The sequence below is a fragment of the Natator depressus genome, chromosome 5 (assembly GCF_965152275.1).
Source record: "Natator depressus isolate rNatDep1 chromosome 5, rNatDep2.hap1, whole genome shotgun sequence".
Taxonomy (NCBI): domain Eukaryota; kingdom Metazoa; phylum Chordata; order Testudines; family Cheloniidae; genus Natator; species Natator depressus.
The window spans coordinates 26151924-26177608 of record NC_134238.1 but is presented as its reverse complement, the minus strand read 5'-3'; the positions used below and the strand labels follow the sequence as shown (position 1 = coordinate 26177608).

At 39.7% G+C, this 25685-nt stretch overlaps 1 protein-coding gene across 2 annotated transcripts in view; it reads right to left on the bottom strand.

The window, feature by feature from the left end:
- Positions 1-25685, bottom strand: part of WDR70 (WD repeat domain 70) — a 265961-nt gene that overhangs the window by 90166 nt on the left and 150110 nt on the right. For both annotated transcript variants that reach the window (XM_074952491.1, XM_074952492.1), the window contains one exon: positions 8554-8728. In XM_074952491.1, the coding sequence (XP_074808592.1) occupies positions 8554-8728 (175 nt within the window). The remainder of the gene's footprint in view (positions 1-8553; positions 8729-25685) is intronic.

Below are 25685 nucleotides of genomic sequence, written 5' to 3'. Positions count from 1 at the left end.
AGCAAAAAATCAATCAGCTTAAGAGCAAATAAAAAATTATGCTGAGACTTGCAAAATGTTTTACATTTTTGGTTAATATTTTGCTGTATACAAAAGATAGCACTAGTACTACTATCTATCTGCTGTAAATTAATCATTTACTACTTTGTTTATAATGGTTTAAATGATAATGATGTACCTCACAAACTTACAAAATGAGCCAAGACTGTCCCTGAGACTGAGAAACAGGATTCAGATACTGTATCTATTATACAGAAAAGTCACTCTACATACTCAAGGAAGAGCATCTCAATAGTTTCCAGGGACTGGTCAGTTACGGACTCTACGGAAAAATTTAGTAAAATGCCACTAGGTAGCTTTTAGAAATGTTACTCAATTAACAAAACACACTATTTTTTACCTACCCCCTCAAGGATCTCAGTATTCTTTACAAATGTGACTTTAGCCTCACAACATATCTTAAGGCAGGTATTATTCCCAATTTCCAAATGGTGAAAACTGTGACATGTAGAAGTAAGGCAGGTATTATTCCCAATTTCCAAATGGTGAAAACTGTGACATGTAGAAGTGATCTGTTCTCCCTTCCAGTATTAAAAATATATTTAGAAGGATTCAATAATTTTAACTTCACTAATATTTCAGGTAGATCTAACATTTTGGCAGCTTTGATCTGCAAATGAATAAGGTTGTGCAGGTCCTTCAAAATTTTACCTAAACTACATCTCTTCTCGTATTTCCTTGTCCTCTTCCCTATACTTGCCATTCACTTCTCTTTTCCACCCTCAGAATACCCAATGTTTCAATGTGTCATTATGTGGTTAAATATTTCATACTACTATTTTCACTCTATTATAAACATGAGTGAAGTTATTTTCCTACCCTTTAAATCTGTAGTTGTCAGACAAGCTGACAGTGGTTCAAAATACTTCTGAGAAGTTGACAGATAGTTCTCCTAATGTGTACGGTCTGTGCACATGCGCATGAACCTTAAGGAGAAATCATGTATACAGCCAACATACTGCAAGTGAGAAAAATGTACGTATTTATGAGACTATGAAAAAACTCTCCAAGGCAGATGATTAGAATGGATCATGATCATGTTGGAAAGTTCAGAGAAAAGGAAGACAAAGCTGGAGTACATTTGGCTAACTTCAGCATTAGCTTGGGAAGCAAGATAACAATGTCTGTTTCATGAAGACAAAAAGTGTTCCTCCAAAGCATTTTTATTGTCATGACATACAGCTGGGAGATTTGGAATTTCACCAAAAAACTGCAGAAGGAGAACTGAATCAAACATTCAAAAATCATGTTACCAGTAATAAGTGAAAAAGTGAATCTGATCATAAAACCAAATTCATGCCCTTAACACCACAATGCAATATGTTACAGAATAAATTTCTAAAGTGACATGTGGCTTGGACTAACATCTGATGGACTTAGCTAATGACTAGGGACTAGGAATGAGAAATAGGCAGAGAAGAGATGTGAGAAGTGGGGGAGAGTGTTCCATATGTTGCAGTAAGTCTTTGAATAAAAACTTTATAAATAACATTATTTTGAGCAATGCATAGAAAGCTATAAATATATATTTTATAATCTATATCAACTATAGTGCTTATTTGTACACAGACTACAGATAAACAGTGACTAAAATCAAAACCCTGCTTAATACTACTTCAATGTGTCATGTAAACATATACTATATACATTTACTTCATGCATCAGATGAAGTGAGCTGTAGCTCACGAAAGCTTATGCTCAAATAAACTGGTTAGTCTCTAAGGTGCCACAAGTACTTCTTTTCTTTTTGCGAATACAGACTAACACGGCTGCTACTCTGAAACCATTTACTACATGTAACCTATATTCACCCTAATGATGTTACAGTGTATTAAATAGTTTAACAGTACTATAGCACAATAGCTTCTTCAAGAGACAAACCAACATGATTTCTGTGCTCAGGTGTGATACTTGTTGGTCATATCTGGAGCAGAAGGGTAATGCTCCCACAGCCAGCAGTGGAGTTGCTCTAGATGTTATGGCAAGGAAAAGACATGGAGCCCTACTAGGTGGATTCCGCTACCTTCCCCAGTGGGCTGCCGGGGGTGGGTTAACATGAGGGATGGCTTTCTGCCAGCATTGCAGCTGACTAGCTGCTTCAAAGGGTGCCATGGGAGCTGACTGTCTCTTACTGACCCAGGGAAGAGCTTTATTAGCCCCCTTTCATATACTAGGACAGCAAGTGTTCCCCCCACCCCTAGTGTCAGGTTGAGACCAAGTTTCTAAGCATGCAGAGGGCATTAAGCTTTTATGGGGGCAGGGAAAGTAGTATTCTCTCTATCAAATTTGCTGAAGTGTTGTGGAGTGGCTGCTGTTTGGGGGGGGGGGGGGGGGGAGAGGGTTGGTCTTCCTCTTGGCACCCTGGAGGCCCAATAAATAGGGTGCTTTGGGTTAATGATCTTGTTTGTTAAAACTATGTTTGGGTCCAGTATGAGGGGTTAAAGGTGTTCACAGATCCTGGGAACATGGGACCAAGTATATGGGATGATATTACCTATAGGAAGAGGGATGGGCCTGAAGTCTAGTAAAGCAAGGAACTCTCCTCTCACCCCCCAATTTGGTTTGCAGCAATCCTGATATGCAGGCAGGGTTGTGGGAGTTTTCAGCAATGGTGTTGAAACTCCTTTTAATTATCTGGGGGAGGGTGAATAAGGACAGCTGCCCCCCCTCCCCACAATTCTCTCTCCATCACCTCCCCCATGACCCATACTGAATCATTTTTTGCCTGATTGTTCTATTAGAATGGAATTGATAATGTGGCGGCTGATTTAAATCCTATTACCGTGTTTTGTCTTTCTTCCTGCTCTGTAAGGGCCAAATCACAGTCCCCAACAATGGCATGGGAATGGGTACCAACTGGTCTAATGTAAACAGTTATTTAGAATGCTTGTCCCTTCATACAATAGTGATGTATTGTTACAGAGCAGTAAATGTTTTTCAGGATACATCTATAAACCTTAATTTCCATTCTGAAATTTTCCAGTTTATTTGAGCATAAGCATTTACTGTGATACAGTAAAGTCTGAGTCATACATGAAACACTGCATGCACTCTAACAAAGTCAAATGACAGTTTGATGAATGGACATACTAAAAAAAAAATCTCTCTGAAAACAAAAGAAAAGCATCGCTCCTATATATTTCTGCATCAAATTCAAACTCCTTATCCCCACCTCTTGGTTCTTCATAACTTTGCTCCTGCCTACTTCTGTCTCATCTCCTACTGCTTACACCCAATGCTTTGTGTCAATTTGACATGTCTTGACATTTCCCTGCTTTCCTTCTTCCACAAACACCTCTGTGCCTTTTCTCATGCTTGGAATGCCCTTCTCTATCCTGAGCACTATTCAGGCTCACTCTCTTCCTAATTCCTCTTCAGGACAATTTTTATAGCATATATATAGCTATAATGAAAAAAGTATAAATTGAGATTATTTGCCAAATGAAAAAATCTCAAAATTTAAATTTGAGAACACTATTTTCCCCAGGAGTTCCTTTATTTTGTATTTATTTATTGTTGATGTGGTAATTTATTGGTGAGTTATTTATGCTGCTTTAAATATTGATTTTATTTGGCCATGTTGTCTTTTTCAAAATGCCTGGTTTTAGGGATACACAAGTATTTTTTCTGTTAGGCACCCAGACACCTTCAAATGCCATTGAAACAAAATTGTAATGATTGTTTTAATAAAGAGATGTGTGTAGTTTTAAATGACTCAACAACACTGAAGAGGGAAATCATCTTAGTCTTTTTTTAAAAAAAATCCAAATTCAAAAGAAGGATTATAAGATTAATTTCTCTCTGACAAATGGCTTAGTCTCCTTAGTTACCTAGAGGTCACTGGTTGGAAAAAGAGATAAAGATGCATGGAATACATCTTTAAATTATTCATAATCACCTTAAAGTACACTCTATCAGCATTGTAATATGTCATTTTATAAAGACACACAAAGGATCATAAAGAAAAGCACATGAATAAGCAGATGACCAAGAGCACTATTGTTAAAGCTGCACCAGAAAGTTTAATATTTCAATATTGTATATGTTTAAATCAAGAGCATACATAGGTGATGAAAGCCAGTCTCTGAAAAATTTATTATTCTGTTAGAACAAGTTTACACTTACAGTGAGTTCTAAAAACTCTATGCCATTAGGAAGTTTTACTAGGTTTACAGTGGAAATAAAAACAGAAATAAAAATAGATGACACGAAAAATACAGAGTGTACTTTAAATATGATCGGAGTTTGCTTTTTCTCCCTTTATATCTGCATACTTTCCCTTTCCTCACTGCAATCAAACTTTGCTTAATCTTTGTGAAGTCCCGAAATTGCTTGTTCCCATTTTCCAAATTAAGAGTTTTGACAGCAGAAGTTGAACTGGTTACTATTATAATGATACTTTATTTAAGTTAAAAATTGTTCACCAATATCCTTTTGTTCAATAAAGCCATCATGTTGTATTAGAGTTGTCACGTTTTCAAGGATTTACAACATAAGCTTGGCTCTATGAAATTTTTTCCTACTCGTGCTTATTACTACTTCAGGTTCTAAATAATTGGGCCCTATTCTGATAATTTACACCATTGATTATAACACAGTTATTTGCAAATACAACCCTATGACAGGACTTTCTGGTTGGTATTCCTTAGAAATACCGTAACAACATGGCAGGATTTGCACAAATGTTTAAATGGCCATGACTTCATATATTAGTTAACCATCACCACATACAAATATTGGTAATTGAACATACATTCCCACAGACAACATTGTTTTATTCAGCAATTCAGACAAGAATATATTAGCTACTCCCAATGTAATTCCATTTAATTCTTTACTAAACTTTTACAACCATGAAAACATATGTGATGTATAGAAAGTTATATCCCAATAATTTTGGTTCTCTGAGGTGACTACCTGTAAGGATCCACACTCTAAGGATGCATGTGGCCATAACTTATGAGCTCAAAGCCTTCTAGTGTCTGTTGGGTTGTATGCTTGAGCCAAAGAGTATAAAATGGACAGTGTTTCTAATTGACATAGTTCCTGACACTGAATCAGTAATCCGTAGTCTTGAAGAACTGGGGAAAACATGCAGGGAATATAGATCCATACAGACAATAGTATTCAGGCACCAATTACTGACAAATTCCCTGTCTTCTCTGGGTACTTCCTGTGTGGGTGCTCATTCTTGTGAAATTAAGTAAGCAGTAACAATCCATGACTACAGCAGTATTAGATGCTTCAGAAGAAAAGCAAGAAATATCGTAACTGGCATCTATGGAATAACCTACCCAGAGAGGGTACACACAAAGTACTAACAGATCCTGCTGGCTATAAAGTTCTGACCCCATATGCCAAGGACTCTCATACCCCAAAAGTGGGCATCCATACAGGGAATGCTGACTAAACAAATGAATAATTAGACTTTACACTGATAAATAATATTTTAAATTACTTAATAATTAGCATTTTGGGGTATAAAGAGATCACTCTGGATTATGAATTTGTCTCTAGCATATTTTCTTTTACCATTGTGAATTGCCAGCATGCCCCAAATATCCAGGCAGTGAGAGGTACCTCCCTGTGTGGATCATCCCCTTACTGCCATCTCTGCTGCACCATCTGTCAAATCTCTGCATGTCTAGTATCTATCTGTGTGTGTGTGGCCGTGGGGGAAATACAGAGACTGGGGAAGCCAGAGAGGGGTAGATGGGCCAGGAGGGATGTATATGTCCCTTGCCTGGTTCTGCACAGCTTACTCAGGAAGATAATACAATCCCAGTCTGTGTGATCTTTTCCATGTAGCCTTTCCCTAGAGCAGCAATGCGAAAGAGCAATCCTTTGGAGCCAAACAGCCAGTGAGCTGAGGAAGGCAGAGCCACAGTAGGCGGTCCAGTGTCTCTGCACACATGGGCCTGGCTGTTTGCAAATCCCAAGAGGTAGTCAGGTTTGGGGCCAGGCCCTGTAACATTTTTCAGTGAGGTGCTGGGGGTGTCCATGAGGACAATGTGGAAGGATCTACCCAAGGGAATAGTCACAGAGTCCAAGCCTATCCAATCCCCTTCTACTGATTTCACTACAGGAGGGAATGATCTGGGCCAGTGTATTTAAGAAGCTAGGAAGGAGGTTATTAAATAAAGGAATCATGTGCATTGTCACCCAATTTGCAAGTGACTTCAGTTTGCTTTAACAATTTACCTGAGAATAAATATAATAGAAAAGAAGATAACAAAAGTTATTGGTAACTGAAAAAACGGCTGAATTTTCTGTATATTTTGTGAGCAGCCAGGTAGGAGTAGTGGCAGGATGGCTAATGGGAACCAGGATATGGAAGTAGAAATTATCACATCTGAGGTGGAAGTCAAACTTGTTTAATGGGACTAAGTTAGGGGGCCCGGATAATCTCCATGAAAGAATATTAAAGGAATTGGCACATGAAATTGCAAGTCCAATAGCGAGGACTGTTAATCAATCTGTAAACTCGGGGGTCGTATACTATGACTGGAGAATTGCTAATAGAACTCCTATTTTTAAGAAAGGGAAAAAAAGTGATCCGGGAAACTACAGGCCTGTTAGTTTGACTTCAATTGTATGCAAGATCTTGAAACAAATTTTGAAAGAGAAAGTAGTTAAGGATGTAGAGATAAACTATAATTGGGATAAAATACAACATGTTTTTACAAAAGGTAGATCATGCCAGACCAACCCAATTTCCTTCTTTGAGCAAATAACTGATTTTGTAGACAAAGGAAATGCAATAGATCTCATCTACATGGATTTCAGCAAGACATTTGATACAGTTCCATATGGGAAATTATTAGTTATATGGGAGAAGATGGGGATTAATATAATTGAAAGTCAATAAGGAATTTGTTAAAGGGGAGACTACAACACGTCATACTGAACGTTAAACTGGCATGCTGGAGGGAGGTTATAGTGGAGGTCCTCAGGGATCAGTCTTGGGACCAATCTTATTTAACATTTTTATTAATGATGTTGGCACAAAAAGTGGGAGTGTGCTAATACAATCTGCATCTGACACAAACTTGGGAGATATTGCCAATATGGAGGAGGGGAAGAATATCATACAAGAAGATCTGGATGACCTTGTAAACTGGAGTAATAGAAGTGGGATGATATTTAATAGCGCAGGGTCATGTGTTTAGGGATTAACAACAATAATTTTTGCTATAAACTGGAGATTTATCAGTTGGAAGTGACAGTGGAGGAGAAAGACCTGGGTGTATTGGTTGGCCACAGGATGACTATGAGACACCAATGTGATGCAGCTGTGAAAAAGGCTAATGCAATCCTAGGATGCATCACACAAGGTGATGCCAGTACAGACAGGGAAGTGTTAGTACCATTATACAAGGCATTGGTGAGACCTCATCTGGAATACTATGTGCAGTTCTGGTCTCCCATGTTTAAGAAAGATGAATTCAAACGGAACAGGTGCAGAGAAGGGCTACTAGGATGATCCAAGGAATGGAAAACCTACCTTATGAGAGGAGACTCAAAGAGACTGGCTTGTTTAGTCTAACCAAACGAAGGCTGAAGGGAGATACCGTGTCTATAAATACATCAGAGAGATAAATACCAGGAAGGAAGAGGAGTTATTTAAGTTAACTGCCACTGTGGACACAAGAACAAATCGATATAAACTGGCTATCAGTAAGTTTAGCATTGAAATTAGATGAAGGTTTCTAACCATCAGAGGAGTGAAATTCGGAAACAGCCTTCCAATGGGAGCAGTGGGGACAAAAAAATCTAACCAGTTTCAAGACTGAGCTTGCTAACTTTATGTAGCGGATAGTATAATGAGACAGACTTCAGAGAATTCTTTACGAGGTGTCTGACTGGTGGGTCTTGCCCACATGCTCTGGATCTAACTCATTACCATACCCATCTGAGGATGTAGCATAACCATGAAATTTTGGGATTTCCAGTCAATGGTCTTTTGGAGTAATATCACCTCCATGTTAAATTTCACAGGAAAACATTTTTACTTGAGGTGCATTCCCATCTTTGTGTGTTTTGACCTTACTCTCCTCTGTATATTACCTGTATCACCCATTCCAAAGTGGATGAATTATTTATTCAACATCTGGAGTAGAACACTGACATGTACTTTTTAATGTCATAAGAGCCTATAGGAAGTGACAGCTTCTTCATAGTCACCTTGTTATCTTTAGACAGATAGTACTTTATTTATTTATAGCTGTCACTACATATATAAAAAATAGACAAAATCAGGTTGCTAGCTAGTCAATTTCCTGCCATTATTTGTTTGGGTGGGGTAGCAGCAGGCACTGAGATGACAGAGATGTGGTAGCAGAGGAAATGTTAAACCTCATTTACTAAATACTTGTCTTTCAGAAAAAAATATTTTAAGTATAAAATATAAAACATCCTAAAACTACTTCAAAATTTAGCAAGAGAAACTGTTAATATATGAAATGCTAAAGTTAAAAAGTATACTTCACTTACATTCATATTTCTGTCCCAGATCTGGATGGAGCCATCTTGGCAGCCAGCTGCAATAAGTTTACCATCTCTGCTATATGTGCAAGTTGTAGGAATCACCCGTTTACCTTGACCTGACCGTGGTTTAAACACACCTTTGTGCTTTTTGTCATTGTTAACATCCCACGTCCTCACAGTTCTGGCAAGAGATTTAAAGAAATAATTGCTTTACAAACAGTTAACACACATTAAAGAATTCCCCTGATGATACGAGGCAACCACTTTTTTCAGTATAACTGAACTAAAAAATACATGGTATGTAATTTTATTTTTAAAGAAAGAAGAATATCTGCCTAGCTCTTCTATGTTTCTTAGATACATATAAACACCAAAAGGACAGAGGGCTGGGACACAGGTGGATTCTTTAAACTGTCTTAGACACAACTGTTTTCTGTCCTTTTAAAATGTTGAGTTCTTTCCAGATAAAAATTCAAACCTCTTCTGGCATCTAATGCATAAAAGTGTTTCAGGATTTGGCAAGGGAAGGGAGATCATTAATTAAAAAAAAGATAGATATCACTAAGTTCTCAGGGAAAACAATGCCTATGATACAAGAGCACATAATTTATTGGTTCTCCTGGCAAAAATAAATGCTACTGTATCAAAGCAGCCATTTTCCCAGAATAGGACACAAGGACCTTCAGCAGGACACCAAGATCCAGCTCTATAAGACAATTGTTGTTCCTACACTCGTCTGTGGATGCGCAACCTGGAAGATCCTTTGCGTCAAGTGGCAAGATCGCCGCACTAACGCCAGCATCCTCGCTGAAGCCAATGTCACCAGAATTGAAGCAATGATCCTCATGTACCAACTTTGCTGGGCTGGACATTGTGTGCGGATGCCACACTCTTGCCTCCCATAACAAGTCCTCTACTCTCAGTTCACTCATGGTCAGAGATCCTGTGATGGTTAGAGGAAATGCTACAATGACGCACTGAAAGCATATCTTAAGAAAACTGATGTGGACATCACAAGCTGGGAAGAGCAAGCCACAACCAACCCCAATGGCGCCATATCCTCCATCAGACAGTGGCCTGCTTCGAGAAGCACCTTGCCCTCAAAGCTGAAAAGAGAGAGAGGAGGAAGGATAAAGAAATAACTTTCTCCCAGCAAGCCGCTGGCCTGCCACAAAATGTCTGTACCTACTGTGTGTGAATTTGCAGTTCCAGGATCAGACTCTTGAGTCATCTCAGGATCCATATGTAAATCCGTGGTAGAGATCATCCTCGAAATCGAGGGATTGCCAATCAATCACTCTTGTTCAGTTCAGTTGGCTAATATCCACAATGACCCTCAAGTCTTTTTCAGAGTCAGTGCTTTCCATAATACAGTCCCCCTTTCCTTAAAATGCATGTTTAAAAGAGCCCATCTTACCAGATTACTATGTAGAACAGGCTTGTTTACCATTCAACCTATGTTTGGCATCATCTGCAATGAACTGATATTTTCTTCCAGCTCATAGATAAAAATGTTTACTAGAGTTGGGCTGAGAAGAGCTCCATGCAGGACACTGCAAAAACATCCCCACTGGCCCATTTCAAGGCCCTTCCCATCACATAGTGTTTATCTATGCTTCGACATGCTCCACTCTGCCAACGACCATCTCCATACTCAGTCTCCACCCTTCACAGGCACATTCATGCTTTATCTCATGCTGCTGCTTACACTTGGAATGACCTCCCTGAACTTGTTCATAACAGCCCACTTCCCTCACCAAATTCAAATTTCTCTTAAAATTCTCTCTCTCTCTCTCTCTCTCTAACACATACACACACGCTTCAGGGACTAACCATATTACTTATTCTGATCATACACCAAGTATTATTGTCACTTTTGTCTTTCCTCACCCCTTCCTCTCTCTCCTCCTATTGATAAATACTTGTTTCATATCATGTTAAATTTAAATGTAATCTCTTTTGGGTAGCAACGGTGTCTTTGTTTTGCAAGGTACCTTGCACATTTTGGGGAACTTTAAAAAAGGGCAGCAGCAGCAGCTGAGGTTGCATGTAGCCTTATATAATAAAACCCTATTGTCATTCCCTAACTCACTCGGGGTCCAATCTAATCTTATTTGCATTAAAATCTGTTACAGTTTTTGCCATGAGTTCAACCAAATCAGGTTCAGGGAGATTCATTTTGGCCTGAAAATTCTCACACTTCAGACCAGGGGAGGTATTTTTTGTAAATTTGAAATGACAGACGACTGTAGTGCTATTTTAACACTGGCTGTGCTGCAGCAGTTAACTGGAATACTGTTCTAAGCTATATCAGGCCCTTGCAAGGTTTCCAGAAGCGGCCTCCTTCAACTCTTCAACCCTTATTAAGGTGAAGACTATGCACAAACAAGTAATGGCACAGTCTTTTCCAAGCTCCCGTAGAAATAAAGGGAAAAAAGTAATAGCTGGACACCTTTCATTGTTCTGTCAAATGGCAGGGGCCTTTTTAGATAAATGTGTCCATACACAGAACACTTATTTTGAGCACACACTTGCGTTGCAACAAACCTAAGTTAACTGGATTTCAGTAAAAACTACATATAATATTTTAAATACTATACCTTATAAGTTCAATATTGTCTTTCCATCACAATTAATTTTTTACAGTGAAGGATATCAAAATCTACATAAACATGTTTAGCTACCAAATAATAACTTTCTTTTAAAAGAAAATGTATGTGAAAAACATCATATATACAAGTTTTAAAAACTAACTTTTTTAAATGGCAGATTCCACATCTGCAAAACAGATCTGTTACGTTTTTATAACTGCCAAAAGTGATTCAAAACAATTTGAGAAGGATAGGAATGTTCTTTTGGAAAAGTAATGAGGATATATTCATGATCGAGAAGTTGAACTAAACAGCTTATTTAATTATCAAGCTCAATGTTAAGTTTCCTGAACGTTTTTTTCCCCCACTCTCTTTCGTTTGTGTTTTAATACTCCCTCTATATTGTGACTTCCAGGTGAGAGATAATAAAATGAACTGTTCAGAATAGCATTGTAGTATACAAATTATGACCTATTGAAGAGATTTAAACGGATGCAGATCCTGCTCTCTAAACACAGAATATTTATCCCAATTCTGATTCACTAAGCCACAGCCCCTTCCAAGCCTATGTTCTTCTACAAAGCCAAGAAGTGAACTGTCACAAGGCAGTCAGCCCTTGTAAATGAAGCAGATCCAGCCTCCCTGTGCCAGAACAGGTGCTCCCAGGGAGAATCTGAGAGGGAGGAGACCCAGTGAGAGAGCAGTCAGAGAGTCAGTGAGAAAAGGGCAGGTGAGACCTGTCTCAGAGCCAGGAGAAAGTCTCTTGGGAAAGCTGAAGAGAGCAGAAAGCTCTCTGTAGGCCCTGTGACGGGGTCCCAGGGAGCCACACTGAGGTTACTCAATTAGGGTGAACTGCAAAGAATGGGGCAGACAATCATCAAAGCCGGTAGATATTCCAATTCTTAGATTTACCACGCCAGCACAAACCAGCTTCTATTATACCTCACTGGTTACTCAGAAGTCAACAACTTCTGGCTCTGGGAGGGAGTTTGGGTGCAGGAGGGGACTGGGGCAGGGGGTTGGGGTATGGGAAGAGGTTCGGGGTGCAGGCTCCAGTTTGCAAATTAATTCCAGTTCTGCAGTTTCTCGTTGGAGTCTGTTTTTTTTTAAGTTTTTTTTTTTTTTTTTTTTGAAGAATTGCCACTTTTAAGTCTGTTATTGAGTGTCCAGGGAGATTGAAGTGTTCTCCTACTGGTTTTTGAATGTTGTAATTCTTGAGGTCAGATTTGTGTCTATTTATTCTTTGTGTAGAGACTGTCCAGTTTAGCCAATGTACATGGCAGAGGAGTATTGGTGGCACATATCACATTGATAGACACCAAACTGGACACCATCAAATTAGGCCTGAATAAAGACTGGGAGTGGATGGGTCACTATAAAAACTAATTTCCCCCTGCTGACACTCACACCTTCTTGTTAACTGTTTGAAATGGGCCACCTTGATTAAATTGACCTCATTAGCACTACAAAAGTGATTTCACCCCTTCTTGTCAACTGTTCAGAATAGCCCATTTCCACCTTAATTGAATTGGCTCGTTAGCACTGACCCCCCACTTGGTAAGACAACTCCCATCTTTTCATATGCTGTGCATTTATACCTCTCTACCGTATTTTCCACTCCATGCATCTGATGAAGTGGGTTTTAGCCCACAAAAGCTTATGCCCAAATAAATTTGTTAGTCTCTAAGGTGCCACAACAACTCCTCATTGTTTTTACAGGGACAAGTACTTTTTCATAACTATTTTAAGCACTACAGACTGTAAAATAAGCACAAAGTGCAAAAAAGCACAGAGAGAAATACAGCAAAATATAACAATGGATGAGAAACATACTACAGAAAAAAATAAGTGAGTTGTAGATGTGTAATAACGTCACTAAAAGTTCATAATCAGAACTTCATCTGAATTTCTGACATCCCCAATTACGAATGAGGGAAGGCAGAGAATTTAATAATCCAGTCCTCACACTTAATCTGAGCTAAACAGAACACAACAGACCCTCCTAATTATTTAATAAAAGGACCTTATTTATACAAAGCACACAGGCTTTACGGACTGAGAACCATTCACATGTTTTCCTTGAACAAATCTAATTAGCCTAACAATCCCAAAGGGAGTCAAACTTCAGTGGGATTGTGAAAAATAGAGTGCAATAGTCAATATGACATCAAGAGACTGCCTAGACATAAACTACTAATTAACAAAATACAAATCTCACTGGAGCTGTAGAGACACAAGTCTAATGTTCCACAGAACTCAGAGATAGAAATGACCTACTAGGGTCATTCAATCCATCCCCTTTCCAATGCAGAACTGTTACTAGGTGGAAAGGACATATTTGATCCACATACAGAATTAGACTCCAGATATTGCAATGCACTGGAGACAGGAAGACTCCGGAGCCTGTGTGGAGCCTGTGTGGAGACCTGTTGACTTCAAAAGGCTCTGCATGCGTACAGGGATCCACCTATGTATAACACATGGTAGACTGCTGCCACAGATCAAAAATGCTTATATATGGGTGAGGTGAGAACTAACATGAAAAGATGCTACTTTCACATGAGCTCATAAGTGTTCATATATTCCCTAACTGCTTCATTATTGATATTGTATTTCCATATGGGTCAAATACATTTTTGTTCCATATATGCCCCTCTACAAGGGCTTATCCAAACTTGCCGAAAATTATCCTATGGAATTTTGCACAAATAATTTTAAGCACATTTATTTTATATGGGTTTAAAATCCTCAAAAATTCACTTTCCATAAATTCCCTCAATTTTTTGCAGATAACTCACGCAAATAGCTCAAAAATTCATCATTTCCCCTATTCAAAGTTTCCCCTATTCAAAGTTCCACATGAAAGTACCATGGCAGCCACTTTTGGCAATTCTGACTTATAGAGAAGAGAAAGAAAAACAGAATATCATATAGAAAACCTATATACTTAAAAAGGTGACCAGAACGCACACACTTTACCATTACCTCCACGAGTGGCACAAACATCTGTGCCTGGCCCTGCAAATGCTAAGAGATGTGTGAATGGAAATAGAATTTAGGGAAATTGAAGTAAGGAAAGTTTGAGGCTGAGAACACAATGCTGGGCATTATGTTGTGGCAGCAAACATGCCAGCCTCTTTCTCAGAAAGATCTAATTTTTACACAGAACATTATTATTTCTTCTGACTTTTACATGCTGAGCCTGCTATGGTCCTCCTAGGGTGGGAAAACAGAGATGCGAGCTACTTGCAATGCCATGGGCTCTGCCAGGAGACCTGATATGGTCGGGAAGGAGGTTAGGTTTGGGTGCCTTCTCTCTGTAATTTTGGGTATGTCTACGCTTAAAACACTGCGATTAAAAATCTACATCTGGTCCATGTCAGTGACTCAGGCTTGTGGGGCTTGGGGTAAGGGGCCGTTCAATTGTGGTGTAGACCCTCCCACCTCACAGGGTCCTAGAGTCTGGGCCCAAATGTCTACACTGCAGTTAAACAGTCCCTTTGCCTGAGCCCTGCAAGCCCGAGTCAGCTTGCACAGGCCTCTTGCAGGTGTCTAACTGCAGTGTAGATTTACCTTTAGTAACATTTGAGTAGTTCTTGCTCCTTGTGTTTACATATAGACCCTCTGACATACTAAATTATCTTACTCCATTTAATAATGACTCCATCTTCTTATTGTCTATTTTGAAAGCACATGCCAAAATGGAGTTAGGAGAAATCATGTCAGAATCTCCATAAGAATCTGATCACACTGCTCTTTTTCTTTACCTATATATTAGAAAGCCTTATGCATATTTTACATCTCAAATAGGTATGATTTTTGGTCACTCTTTATATTAAGAATTCATTTATAAATAACTTAGAGAGTTAATAAAAGGATAGCTGTTATAAGCATGTTAAAGACAAGATCAGTATACATGATTATAAACTCATCATTACAATGTATTATACGTGGTTATAAACCATGGTTATAAGCGATGTATTCATCTGTTGTACTCTAATCAGCTATTAAAACATTAACCATTTATAAATTTAAATAATTTAGACCCTTACAAAAGTAAGGAAAAAATCCACTACGCAACTTTTTTGGGGGTGGGGGAAGCCAGAATAAAGACCAGGTTCTGGATTATTATTTAAGAAACAGGCTTTAGAGAGAACATTGGACCCCTCGTTTGAGCCAGTTACTATAGATAGGCAGACTTCAGAGTGGGTGGGTGGAAAAAAATCCCAAGATTTTGCAAAGAGCGCCTGTTTGTTATGAGCTTCCCCTGAACTCTGTGTATTTCAAAATCATACAAAATATTTTGCCATTTCCAGTCTCTACTCATTTGCCTTTAAAAGACCCTGAACACGGTCTTCCAAACAGATTATCATCTTTAGGCATCTACAAGATTTTAGCAATCCATTTCTAACTTTCCAGAAAAATCTTTATCCATACTTCCTCCTTACCCTCAGAAAAGCCCCCAAAACCCAAACTGTGCTTCCTTTGCATCTTAAGAAAATTACATTTTTCTCATTATTTAGGATAATTTATTTATCCCAATAAAAAGACAAACTTCAAAATAGTTATTCATAGTGTAGGTGTTCTTATGTAATGAAGACACACTATATATATTCTACAAAACACATAATACAAAATGGGCTGCCCATACCGAAACATATAAAAAATAACAATTTACCCTCAACATAACCTCCACGCCAGAGTTAGTTAGCATAATATACAAGTATTCAAATCACAAAAAGAAAGGTACAAAGAAGAAAGGAGTTTGAAAGCACTGAATTATAGACTGAAATGATTGATAAAAAGCATGATTACGCATCTTTTCCATTAACAATTATTGGCAAGACAAGCTAGTTCCAAAGCCGTTACTTAATGCCCAATAGAAGTTTGCCACATGTCAAAACAAATAAAAACAACAGTATAAGAAAGGGCTTTGTTGGCCAATTTAAATACAAAAAAAAAAGAAATGAAGAGAACGGGGGGGGGGGGGGGGTAATAAAACTAGGATACCCATAGTCAGGTTATAAGGAAAAGATTTAAGGTAAAAAACTAACTGACAGAAAGAAAGAAGAGACTGGCACCCAAAATTAAATGTTATGTGTATAAAGAAAGGGAATAAAAATTTGAAGTATATGGTAAATTGAATGATATGATACACTGAGGGCAGATGGAAAAAGACTTCCAGGTAGCAATGACTGATGAGAGGGTCAATGTCTGTCAAAAGTTAAAAAAAAAAAAAAAAAAAGAAAAAAAAAAGGGCAAGCCAACAAGCTCCTAGGATGCATGAGAAGGAGAATAAATTACAAGACAGGAAAGCTATGGGTTTTTGTACGTCTATGTTAATAGCTGAATATGCAGTATTAAGCACAAATTCTTAAAGACATTCAAAATCTGAAGGTGAACTGGAAGGTAAGGCAACTGAACCAAACCAACTAGGAAAGACTCCACGGATTGGTCTAGGACAAAAAGGCCACTGAAATGAGTGAAGTGCAGTGTTTTACATTCCTTAAAAGGATCATAATGGGGAGCTAAGGATAGACCTTTTTTCAGACTTAAGGAAAATGATCAAAGCTTGAAATCAAGGAAATGCTCTAATACCAGAAGGTATTTTTTGTAACTCCCTTGATAACCCCTAGTGATTATTTTAGGTGTTCCAATCTGACTGGCACGTGACTGTTTCCTTTAGTACAACTGAGGTCATGATATCTCCCCCAGGACACAGTTTTAAAGGAATGATGAGAGAGCTTCCATCCAGAACCTGAGATATTTCATCCACTTGTTGAATATCTTGAGATCCAGTACTGTTCATGGATTGCCCATCTTATTTGGAACCATGAAAAAGATGGAATAAAAGCCAAATAAATGCTTGAATGAGGGCACAGGCAAAAGGATTTTTTCCTCCTGAAGAAGTTGCATAACAGAGTATTGTCTTCATATTGGGAAGCAGTATAATCTAGTGCAGGGGTCTCAAACACGCGGTTATTTTCTGCAGCCTGCCAGCTCCCCGCGGCACCTCTGCCCCCCCAGCATTTACCTACAGTGGCTCTGGCCTGGCATGCACCGGGGGCAAGGCAGGCAGGCAGGCAGGCAGGGAGTCTGTCCTGCCCCTGGTGCGCACCAGGCTGGAGTCACCCCCCGAACCTCCCCTGCAGCCGAATCCCCTGCCCTGAGCCCCCTGCTGCACCCCACACCCCTCCTGCACCCCGACCCCCTGCCCTAAGCCCCCTGCCGCACCCCTCCTGCACCCTAACCCCCTGCCCTGAGCCGCCTGCCGCACCCCGCACACCTGCACCCCAACCCCCTGCCCTGAGCCGCCTGCTGCACCCGGCACCCTGACCCTCTGCCCCACCCTGCACCCCAACCCCCTGCCCTGAGCCCCCAATGCACCCCGCACCTCTCCTGCACCCCAACCCCCTGCTGCATCCTGCACCCCTCCTGCACCCCCTTGGGGTACGGAGGGGGCGGAGTTGGGGCGGGGATTTCAGGGAAGGGGTTGGAATGGGGCAGGGAAGGGGTGGGAAGAGGTGGGGCAGGGGCGGGGCCTCACAGAAGGGGTGGAGTGGGGGCACGGCCGGGGCAGCGGTGGGGGGGTACTCAGTGGTGCAGCCCTCGGGCCAATGTACTAGTCCTCATGTGGCCCTTATGGGCATTTGAGTTTGAGACCCCTGATCTAGTGAATAGGGCATTGGACTGGACTCAGAAAACTGTGTGCTATTCCCAACTTCGCCATTGGTTTCCTGGTTGACCTCAAACAAGTCATTTTAAGGTCTCTGTGCCTCAGTTTCCCCATCTGTAAAATGGGTTAATAATAATTTCCACCTTTGTAAAGTTCTTTCAAATCTACTGATGAAAAACACTACATGGGCCTGACTGAAAACCCATTGAAGTCTATGTAACCAGAATCCCATTGACTTTAATCGGCTTTCAATCAGGCCCTAAAAAAGCCAAGCATGATAAATATATTTCTGTGATCTCTTGGTCCTGGGGCTTAAAGGAACCATCTTGGAGGATTTGAGATGAACTTCAGCACATTTCCCGAGCAGGCTATTTCAAGTACCCATTTGTTCATCATAAGTGATTCCAGTGCTTCTGGAACAGCAAGACCTTGTAGCTGATTAGCTTGGTAAGTCCAGAAGATAGGATGTTCCAGTCATTTGTGGTGCTCTAAAACGGAAAGTGATTGTGGTGCTTGAATTCTTGCTTTACCTTTCCACCTCTATCTTTGTCCTAGTACTTTCCTAAAACAACACTGATCTCAGTATTTTCCTGTAGCAATGTTAGTATCTTTGGGTAACTAAACTTCTGTGAGGAATGAAAAGAACACTTTTCATTCCTTTCCAGCTGGCATCGAATGGTAACTTGTTTTGCTTCTTGTTAACGAAGTCTTCATTCAAGTTTGGCTGAAGAAAGGAGCTGTTTTTCTTGGGTGTCAGCCATCCAGGCTTACAGCCATGAATGCCTGCATTTCAATATATCACTTGATACTGAACTAGGCATGTACCTGAGCAAATCTACATGAGTGTCTTTCATGAATGAGGTTACTACAGATAACGTAATCTGAATGGATTTTGCTTGTTTGTCTTTCAGAGAGCAATCTTCCTAAACTTCCTTGATCCAGGCAATAGCAACTAATTCTGGTGAATCATACTGAGGGTGAAGAAACCTGGAAGGGGAACACTACTGACACTTCTGCGATTCCAGCTCAAGGCCAGTTCTCTCTGCCTGTGTGTGTTATTCCTAGAGAAGAAATCTAAGGTGTCTTCTGAATAGCCTCCTGCCACCTTTATAAGTGAAAACAGGTCTAATGCACACAAAATTCAGAATAATTCTATTGAAACAGTGGATTTATACTAGTTAAAAACAGCATATATGAGAAGAGAATCAGACCATTGTGCCTCAGTTTGCTTCAAGCTGTATCAGTAGCGTTATCCTTCCCTCTCTCTTTTAAAATAAAAATACTGTGTGTTTTTTCTATACATCACTGGACTATCCGTCTTGCTTATATTTATCCATGTTCTTTGGTGAAATATCCTGAGTAAAAAGATGAACAGAGTCAGTGTCAGTTGATCTATGACATTCTTTTAGCCCAACTGGAATTTTATTCTAAAAATTAGATAAAAAGAACATTAAAATCATCAAAAGCAAAAATTTCATTTATATTTTAGAAGATAGCATGAGTGCTGATAGGCAGTCTGCTGGACATTTTTTTTTCATCTTGGTTTATTATTTTAATTCAAATCTTTGCTGATTTCCAGTACTATATCTATCTATCTATCTATCTATATATAAATAATAGCAATGTGATAAAAGATTAATAAAATTATTCTTTAAAATAATTGCACAAGTTCCTTCAGTGGTTCCAAATTGCTTTTTATTTTTTTCAAAATAAAATTCTCTGTCCCAGAATCATTTATAACAATTTTAATTACCATTGTCTATTTCAGCTACTATTCTCTTCCCAAAATGATAAATTCTTGCATGTTACATAATCAGACTTCAGCTTTTAACGGAGCATTAGAACTGGGAACAAAGCATTCTTAGGCAGGGACACACGACAATAGAATCAGTTTCCCAATGAGATAAGACTAACCAGACAATTTTCAGAAAATACTACAGGACTGAAGCCAATTTACCAAAGCCTTTTATATTTCAGAAGACAAGGGATAACTAATATGGGAAGGGTATGAAAACCAAAAAACACCAGGAAACCACACACCCCTACAACCTGTGAGAACAGATCAACGTAAGCTTATATGAAAACTACTCTGGACTTTGTGTACTGTAATTACTAGTTCAGTGCATAAATATTACAGTAATGGACACTATAGAAAACTCTAAGACACACATGCTAATATTTACTCTGATTTTGCATTTCCAAATATCAAACTTGCAGTGCAGATGAAGGGGCATCTCACAATCCTATTCACCTAAGGAACTCCAGCCCCTGGCCTCATCTTACTCTTTCACCATTATGATCATTGTTCAGGGATTGAGAAGGAAGTAAGGAGGATGGACAAAACAATCTTTGGCTCAACAGGTCTATGTTGTCCCTGACTGATCCCTTACAGATCTTTGAGTCAGGGAGACAGGCGTTGGATGACACAGCCTTTTGAGAACACTACACCCCAGTTAACAGCTGTCTCTCTGCCAAGGAAGAAACTGCACCCCACCTCTTTCCCCTACCTCAAAGATGGGGGTGCATCATTCAGTGCTGTCACCATTCCCAAGAGACCAACTACCATGCAACTGGAACAGCTGGTAGGAACAAATCACACACTTAAGAAAGGAGCATAACCAGGTATACGTAAAGTAGCATAACCAGGCTACATAAAAGCAAAACTGGCATCAGGCAGCTGCATATACAGAGAGAAAGAATCCCTTAAAATAGGGAGCAGCTTGTATAATTGCAGAATTACCTTTACACTGGATAGAGCCCAATAATAAAAAAATACAGAATCTATGTTGTGTAATGCTATGTCAGAAGCCAAACATATACACTTTACAGGGACTCCCAAACATATCTGAAAATCTCAACCCATACTTGTGTGAAAAGTAAACCCTCTATTTTATTTACCATTTCAGCAACATCTAACGACTGCAAGTGTATCGATTTTTATTATCGAGAAATTTTAGATCAGTTACAGACAATCAGTGAATGGCTTATACAAAAACTAAGAGTAAATGGACATTTTATGCCATCTTCCACATTAGGCAAATGGGCTATATGTTTAGATTTAATCTAACTCTCATCCTTGATAAAGATAAGAGTGGAATATAATCAATCTCTGTATAGGGATCAAAGAAAAGATTACTGGGAAAGAACATCTCCGCAGTTCAAGTTAGTGTCATCAATACGAACTGAAATGACTCAAAAGCAGTCTTGCGTGACGTAGCAAAAGCAGGAAGACTGAATCTGGGAAAACAGGATGGTTCTTAAAGATTCTGATTAGTCAAGGCTGTAAATAGTTGTGGCTCATTTGGTTTCAGAGTTATCTCCACCCAGATAAATAACTGTGATTGGAACCAGCTTTAAACAGTTCCCTCCATTAAAACTTCTGCAATAATTGAAAGCTCTCTAGAGGAACTTTCTCAGCTGACACTATAGGCATCTCAGTAATTTGTCTTCTCAGCCTCATTTGCTACCATCTCAGATCTCACCATAACAGCCAAATTTCTGCAACTATGTTAACAATGAACAGAGTGACCAACCACACTAAGAAAACAGAAGCAAAAATGTATATTATTGTGATTTTAAAACTAGACAATCCATCTTACTGTGTACAAGACGCAAAGTTTTTGGCTTAAGTATAAAGAGTGCTCCTCCCTGGAATTGTATTAATACAGTTAGAAAAAAATAGTTTTACTTTATAATTATAGTCTTCTTGTAGCACTTGTTTCTCCCACCATTTATGTAAAAGATTCCCAGAGACCAGGCCAACTGAGTTACCCAGAGTATAAATAAGTAAAGAATATTCAGATTCTTTATTTTAACAAATACAAGAAAACAACTGATTATTTAATGGTGAATGGAAAAAGAATTATTTTAAATGCCCTATGTGGATTTGAAAAAGGTACAGTACGAAGATTATTTTCTGTTTTTATGTAACTATAGTAATATATCTTAACAGGACTTGAAACAATTTACAATCTCCTTAAAATGCATTTCCTGAAAAGTGACGGTGAAAGTGTTGTTATGGGACTCCATGTTGAGTCTCTATTCGGTTTATCCAGTTTACAAGTAAAAGGATGGGTTTCCTAACTGCCTTCCCTAACTCAGCCTGGGATCTGAAAGTCAAGTTACATTTTCTGGTTCTGACCTCAACTGTAACAGTTATCAAATGGAACACAGTTAACAATTCTGATTTCATCCCAGAAAAGAATCCAGCTCCCTTGTCCCATAGCTGCATTGAATCTGCATAGCTACCAGAAATAAAAAGCAGTAAAAAATTATTTTTGTCACTAAAAGTCAACAGATAACTCTGAATACATTCCACAGGTAGCAGACATATCAAATAATTTCCTTTTCTGGACCACAGCCCCACTTTGATGTTCCTAAGAAATATGAACAGTGGACTGACCAAGAGTTTGTGATATTGCTGTCTCTGTAACAATTTGGAAAAGGCACTCAAGATCTAGACTTATTTCAGTCCATCACTACCACGAACTTTGTTTTTGGGTAAAAACATATATATACACAAGTTTCATAGGTGATTTTTTCCCCTAAAGGTCAAGCAGACTTTAAAACATTTGGGCAAAGAAGTTGTGGCTGAAAATGAAATGTGCTGCATAGCCCGTACGTTTTTTCATAAAAGGTTCAGACTACCTTTTGAAAAGTTAAATCACCATGAAGATACAATGATTTCACATTCAACAAAACCAAAAAATATGATTTAAGGTACTGTTTTGTAATTTGCGAATTTTAATAAAGCCAAGCCCTTACATTCAGTCCCGAAGAGATTAATGTACGAAAGAAATTCTAAATTCCTATCTAGATTGCTTAGGACCAGTTTCTGTTACTATGGTAATATCATCATCACTAGCCAAGAATTGTTATTGTTAGGAAAAGATATTTTTGGCATAACAACAACTGAAATGAAAGCAAAAGGAACTGAGAGATAAAGTGCAGTAGTAGACTTTAAAAATAAAATGCCTGTTTCAGATGTTAGACTATTTGCTTCACACAGGCAATATGCTGCATGTTTTATAACACAAAAAATTAAGACAGTCCATGCCCCAAAGAACTTACAATCTATTCTAAAGGACAGATATAAATATGACAAACTACCCTGGGAAATTCAGAAGTGGGAATCAGAGTCGGTGGGAGTTGGTTGTGTGTTTGTTTGAATTCCCCCTCCTACTTCATCTCACTTTGTATGGTCATTAAATAAGTGGATTTTTGGTAGAGATTTGAAAGTGAAGAGGGCAACCTTCAGTCAAAGGATTTTTTGCAGGAGAGGATAATACAGCCCATAGTCCCTAAAGTATTTGCATAGAGTGGAGGTCACGTGGGTGTCAGGGGAGAAGCAATTGTCATTTTGCAGAGGAGACAAGAAGCATAATATCACAAATCTCCAAAGGTCCTTGATAGACTACTGTGGACACAAGGAAGAAAGGAGAGCAGCAGAATACGGACCCTGGACTTCAGAAAAACAGACTTTGACTCCCTCAGGGAACTGATAGGCAGGATCCCCTGGGAGAATAACATGAGGGGGAAAGGAGTACAGGAGACCTGGCTGTATTTTAAAGAATCCTTATTGAGGTTACAGGGACAAACCATCCCGATGTGTAGAAAGAATAGTAAATATGGCAGGCGACCAGCTTGGCTTAACAGTGAAATCCTTGCTGATCTTAAACACAAAAAAGAGGCTTACAAGAAGTGGAAGCTTGGACAAATGACCAGGGAGGAGTATAAAAATATTGCTCAGCTGTGCAGGAGTGAAATCAGGAAGGCCAAATGACACTTGGAGTTGCAGCTAGCAAGAGATGTTAAGAGTAACAAGAAGGGTTTCTTCAGGTATGTTAGCAACAAGAAGAAAGTCAAGGAAAGTGTGGGCCCCTTACTGAATGAGGAAGGCAGCCTAGTGACAGAGGATGTGGAAAAAGCTAATGTACTCAATGCATTTTTTGCCTCTGTCTTCATGAACAAGGTCAGCTCCCAGACTACTGCACTGGGCAGCACAGCATGGGGAGGAGGTGACCAGCCCTCTGTGGAGAAAGAAGTGGTTCGGGACTATTTAGAAAAGCTGGACGAGCACAAGTCCAGGGGCTGGATGCACTGCATCTGAGGGTGCTAAAGGAGTTATCGGATGTGATTGCAGAGCCATTGGCCATTATCTCTGAAAACTCATGGTGATCAGGGGAAGTCCCAGACGACTGGAAAAAGGCTAATGTAGTGCCCATCTTTAAAAAAGGGAAGAAGGAGGATCCTGGGAACTACACGCCAGTCAGCCTCACCTCACTCCCTGCAAAAATCATGGAGCAGATCCTCAAGGAATCAATTATGAAGCACTTACACGAGAGGAAACTGATCAGGAACAGTCAGCATGGATTCACCAAGGGCAAGTCATGCCTGACTAATCTAATTGCCTTCTATGACTAGATAACTGGTTCTGTGGATGAGGGGAAAGCGGTGGACATGTTATTCCTTGACTTTAGCAAAACTTTTCACACGGTCTCCCACAGTATTCTTGCGAGCAAGTTAAAGAAGTATGGGCTGGATGAATGGACTATAAGGTGGACAGAAATCTGGCTAGACTGTCAGGCTCAATGGGAAGTGATCAATGGCTCCATGTCTAGTTGGCAGCCAGTATCAAGTGGAGTGCCCCAAAGGTTGGTCCTGGGGCCGGTTTTGTTCAGTATCTTCATTAATGATCTGGAGGATGGAGTGGATTGCACCCTCAGCAAGTTTGCAGATGACACTAAACTGGGAGGAGAGGTAGATACGCTGGAGGGTAGGGATAGGATACAGAGGGACCTAGACAAATTAGAGGATTGGGCCAAAAGAAATCTGATGAGGTTCAACAAGGACAAGTGCAGAGTCCTGCACTTAGGAAGGAAAAATCCCATGCACCGCTACAGACTAGGGACCGAATGGCTAGGCAGCAGTTCTGCAGAAAAGGACCTAGGGGTTACAGTGGACGAGAAGCTGGATATGAGTCAACAGTATGCCCTTGTTGCCAGGAAGGCCAATGGCATTTTGGGATGTCAGCAGATCGAGGGACATGATCGTTCCCCTCTATTCAACATTGGTGAGGCCTCATCTGGACTACTGTGACCAGTTTTGGGCCCCACACTACAAGAAGGATGTGAAAAATCTGGAAAATGTCCAGCGGAGGGCAACAAAAATGATTAGGGGACTAGAACACATGACTTATGAGGAGAGGCTGAGGGAACTGGGATTGTTTAGTCTGCGGAAGAGAAGAACGAGGGGGGATTTGATAGCTGCTTTCAATACCTGAAAGGGAGTTCCAAAGAGGATTGATCTAGACTGTTCTCAGTGGTAGCAGATGACAGAACAAGGAGTAATGGTCTTAAGTTGCAGTGAGGGAGGTTTAGGTTGGATATGTGGAAAAACTTTTTCACTAGGAGGGTGGTGAAACACTGGAATGCGTTACCTAGGGAGGTGGTGGAATCTCCTTCCTTTGAAGTTTTTAAGTTCAGGCTTGACACAGCCCTGGCTGGGATGATTTAGTTGGGGACTGGTCCTGGTTTGAGCTGGGGGTTGGACTAGATGACCTCCTGAGGTCCCTTCCAACCCTGATATTCTATGACCTCTGGGCAGCCACATGAATGAGAATTCTATACTCTACTCACTGCAATCCTTCCAAATAGTAGCACAGCTCCCACTTTGCTATAAAGCTTTCTCCTGGGTGTGGAGCAGAAAGTGAAGAGCAGGTAATAATGGATAAGACCAGCATTACCTCTAGCATAAAATTCTGTACTCTGTTAGGTGTTTGCAACTAAGGGAATGACCCTCCCTTGGTTCCATTATGTTGTTCATCAAGAAAGGGCCCACAGGTGAGAGGAGATTATGGCTCTTAGGCCCCT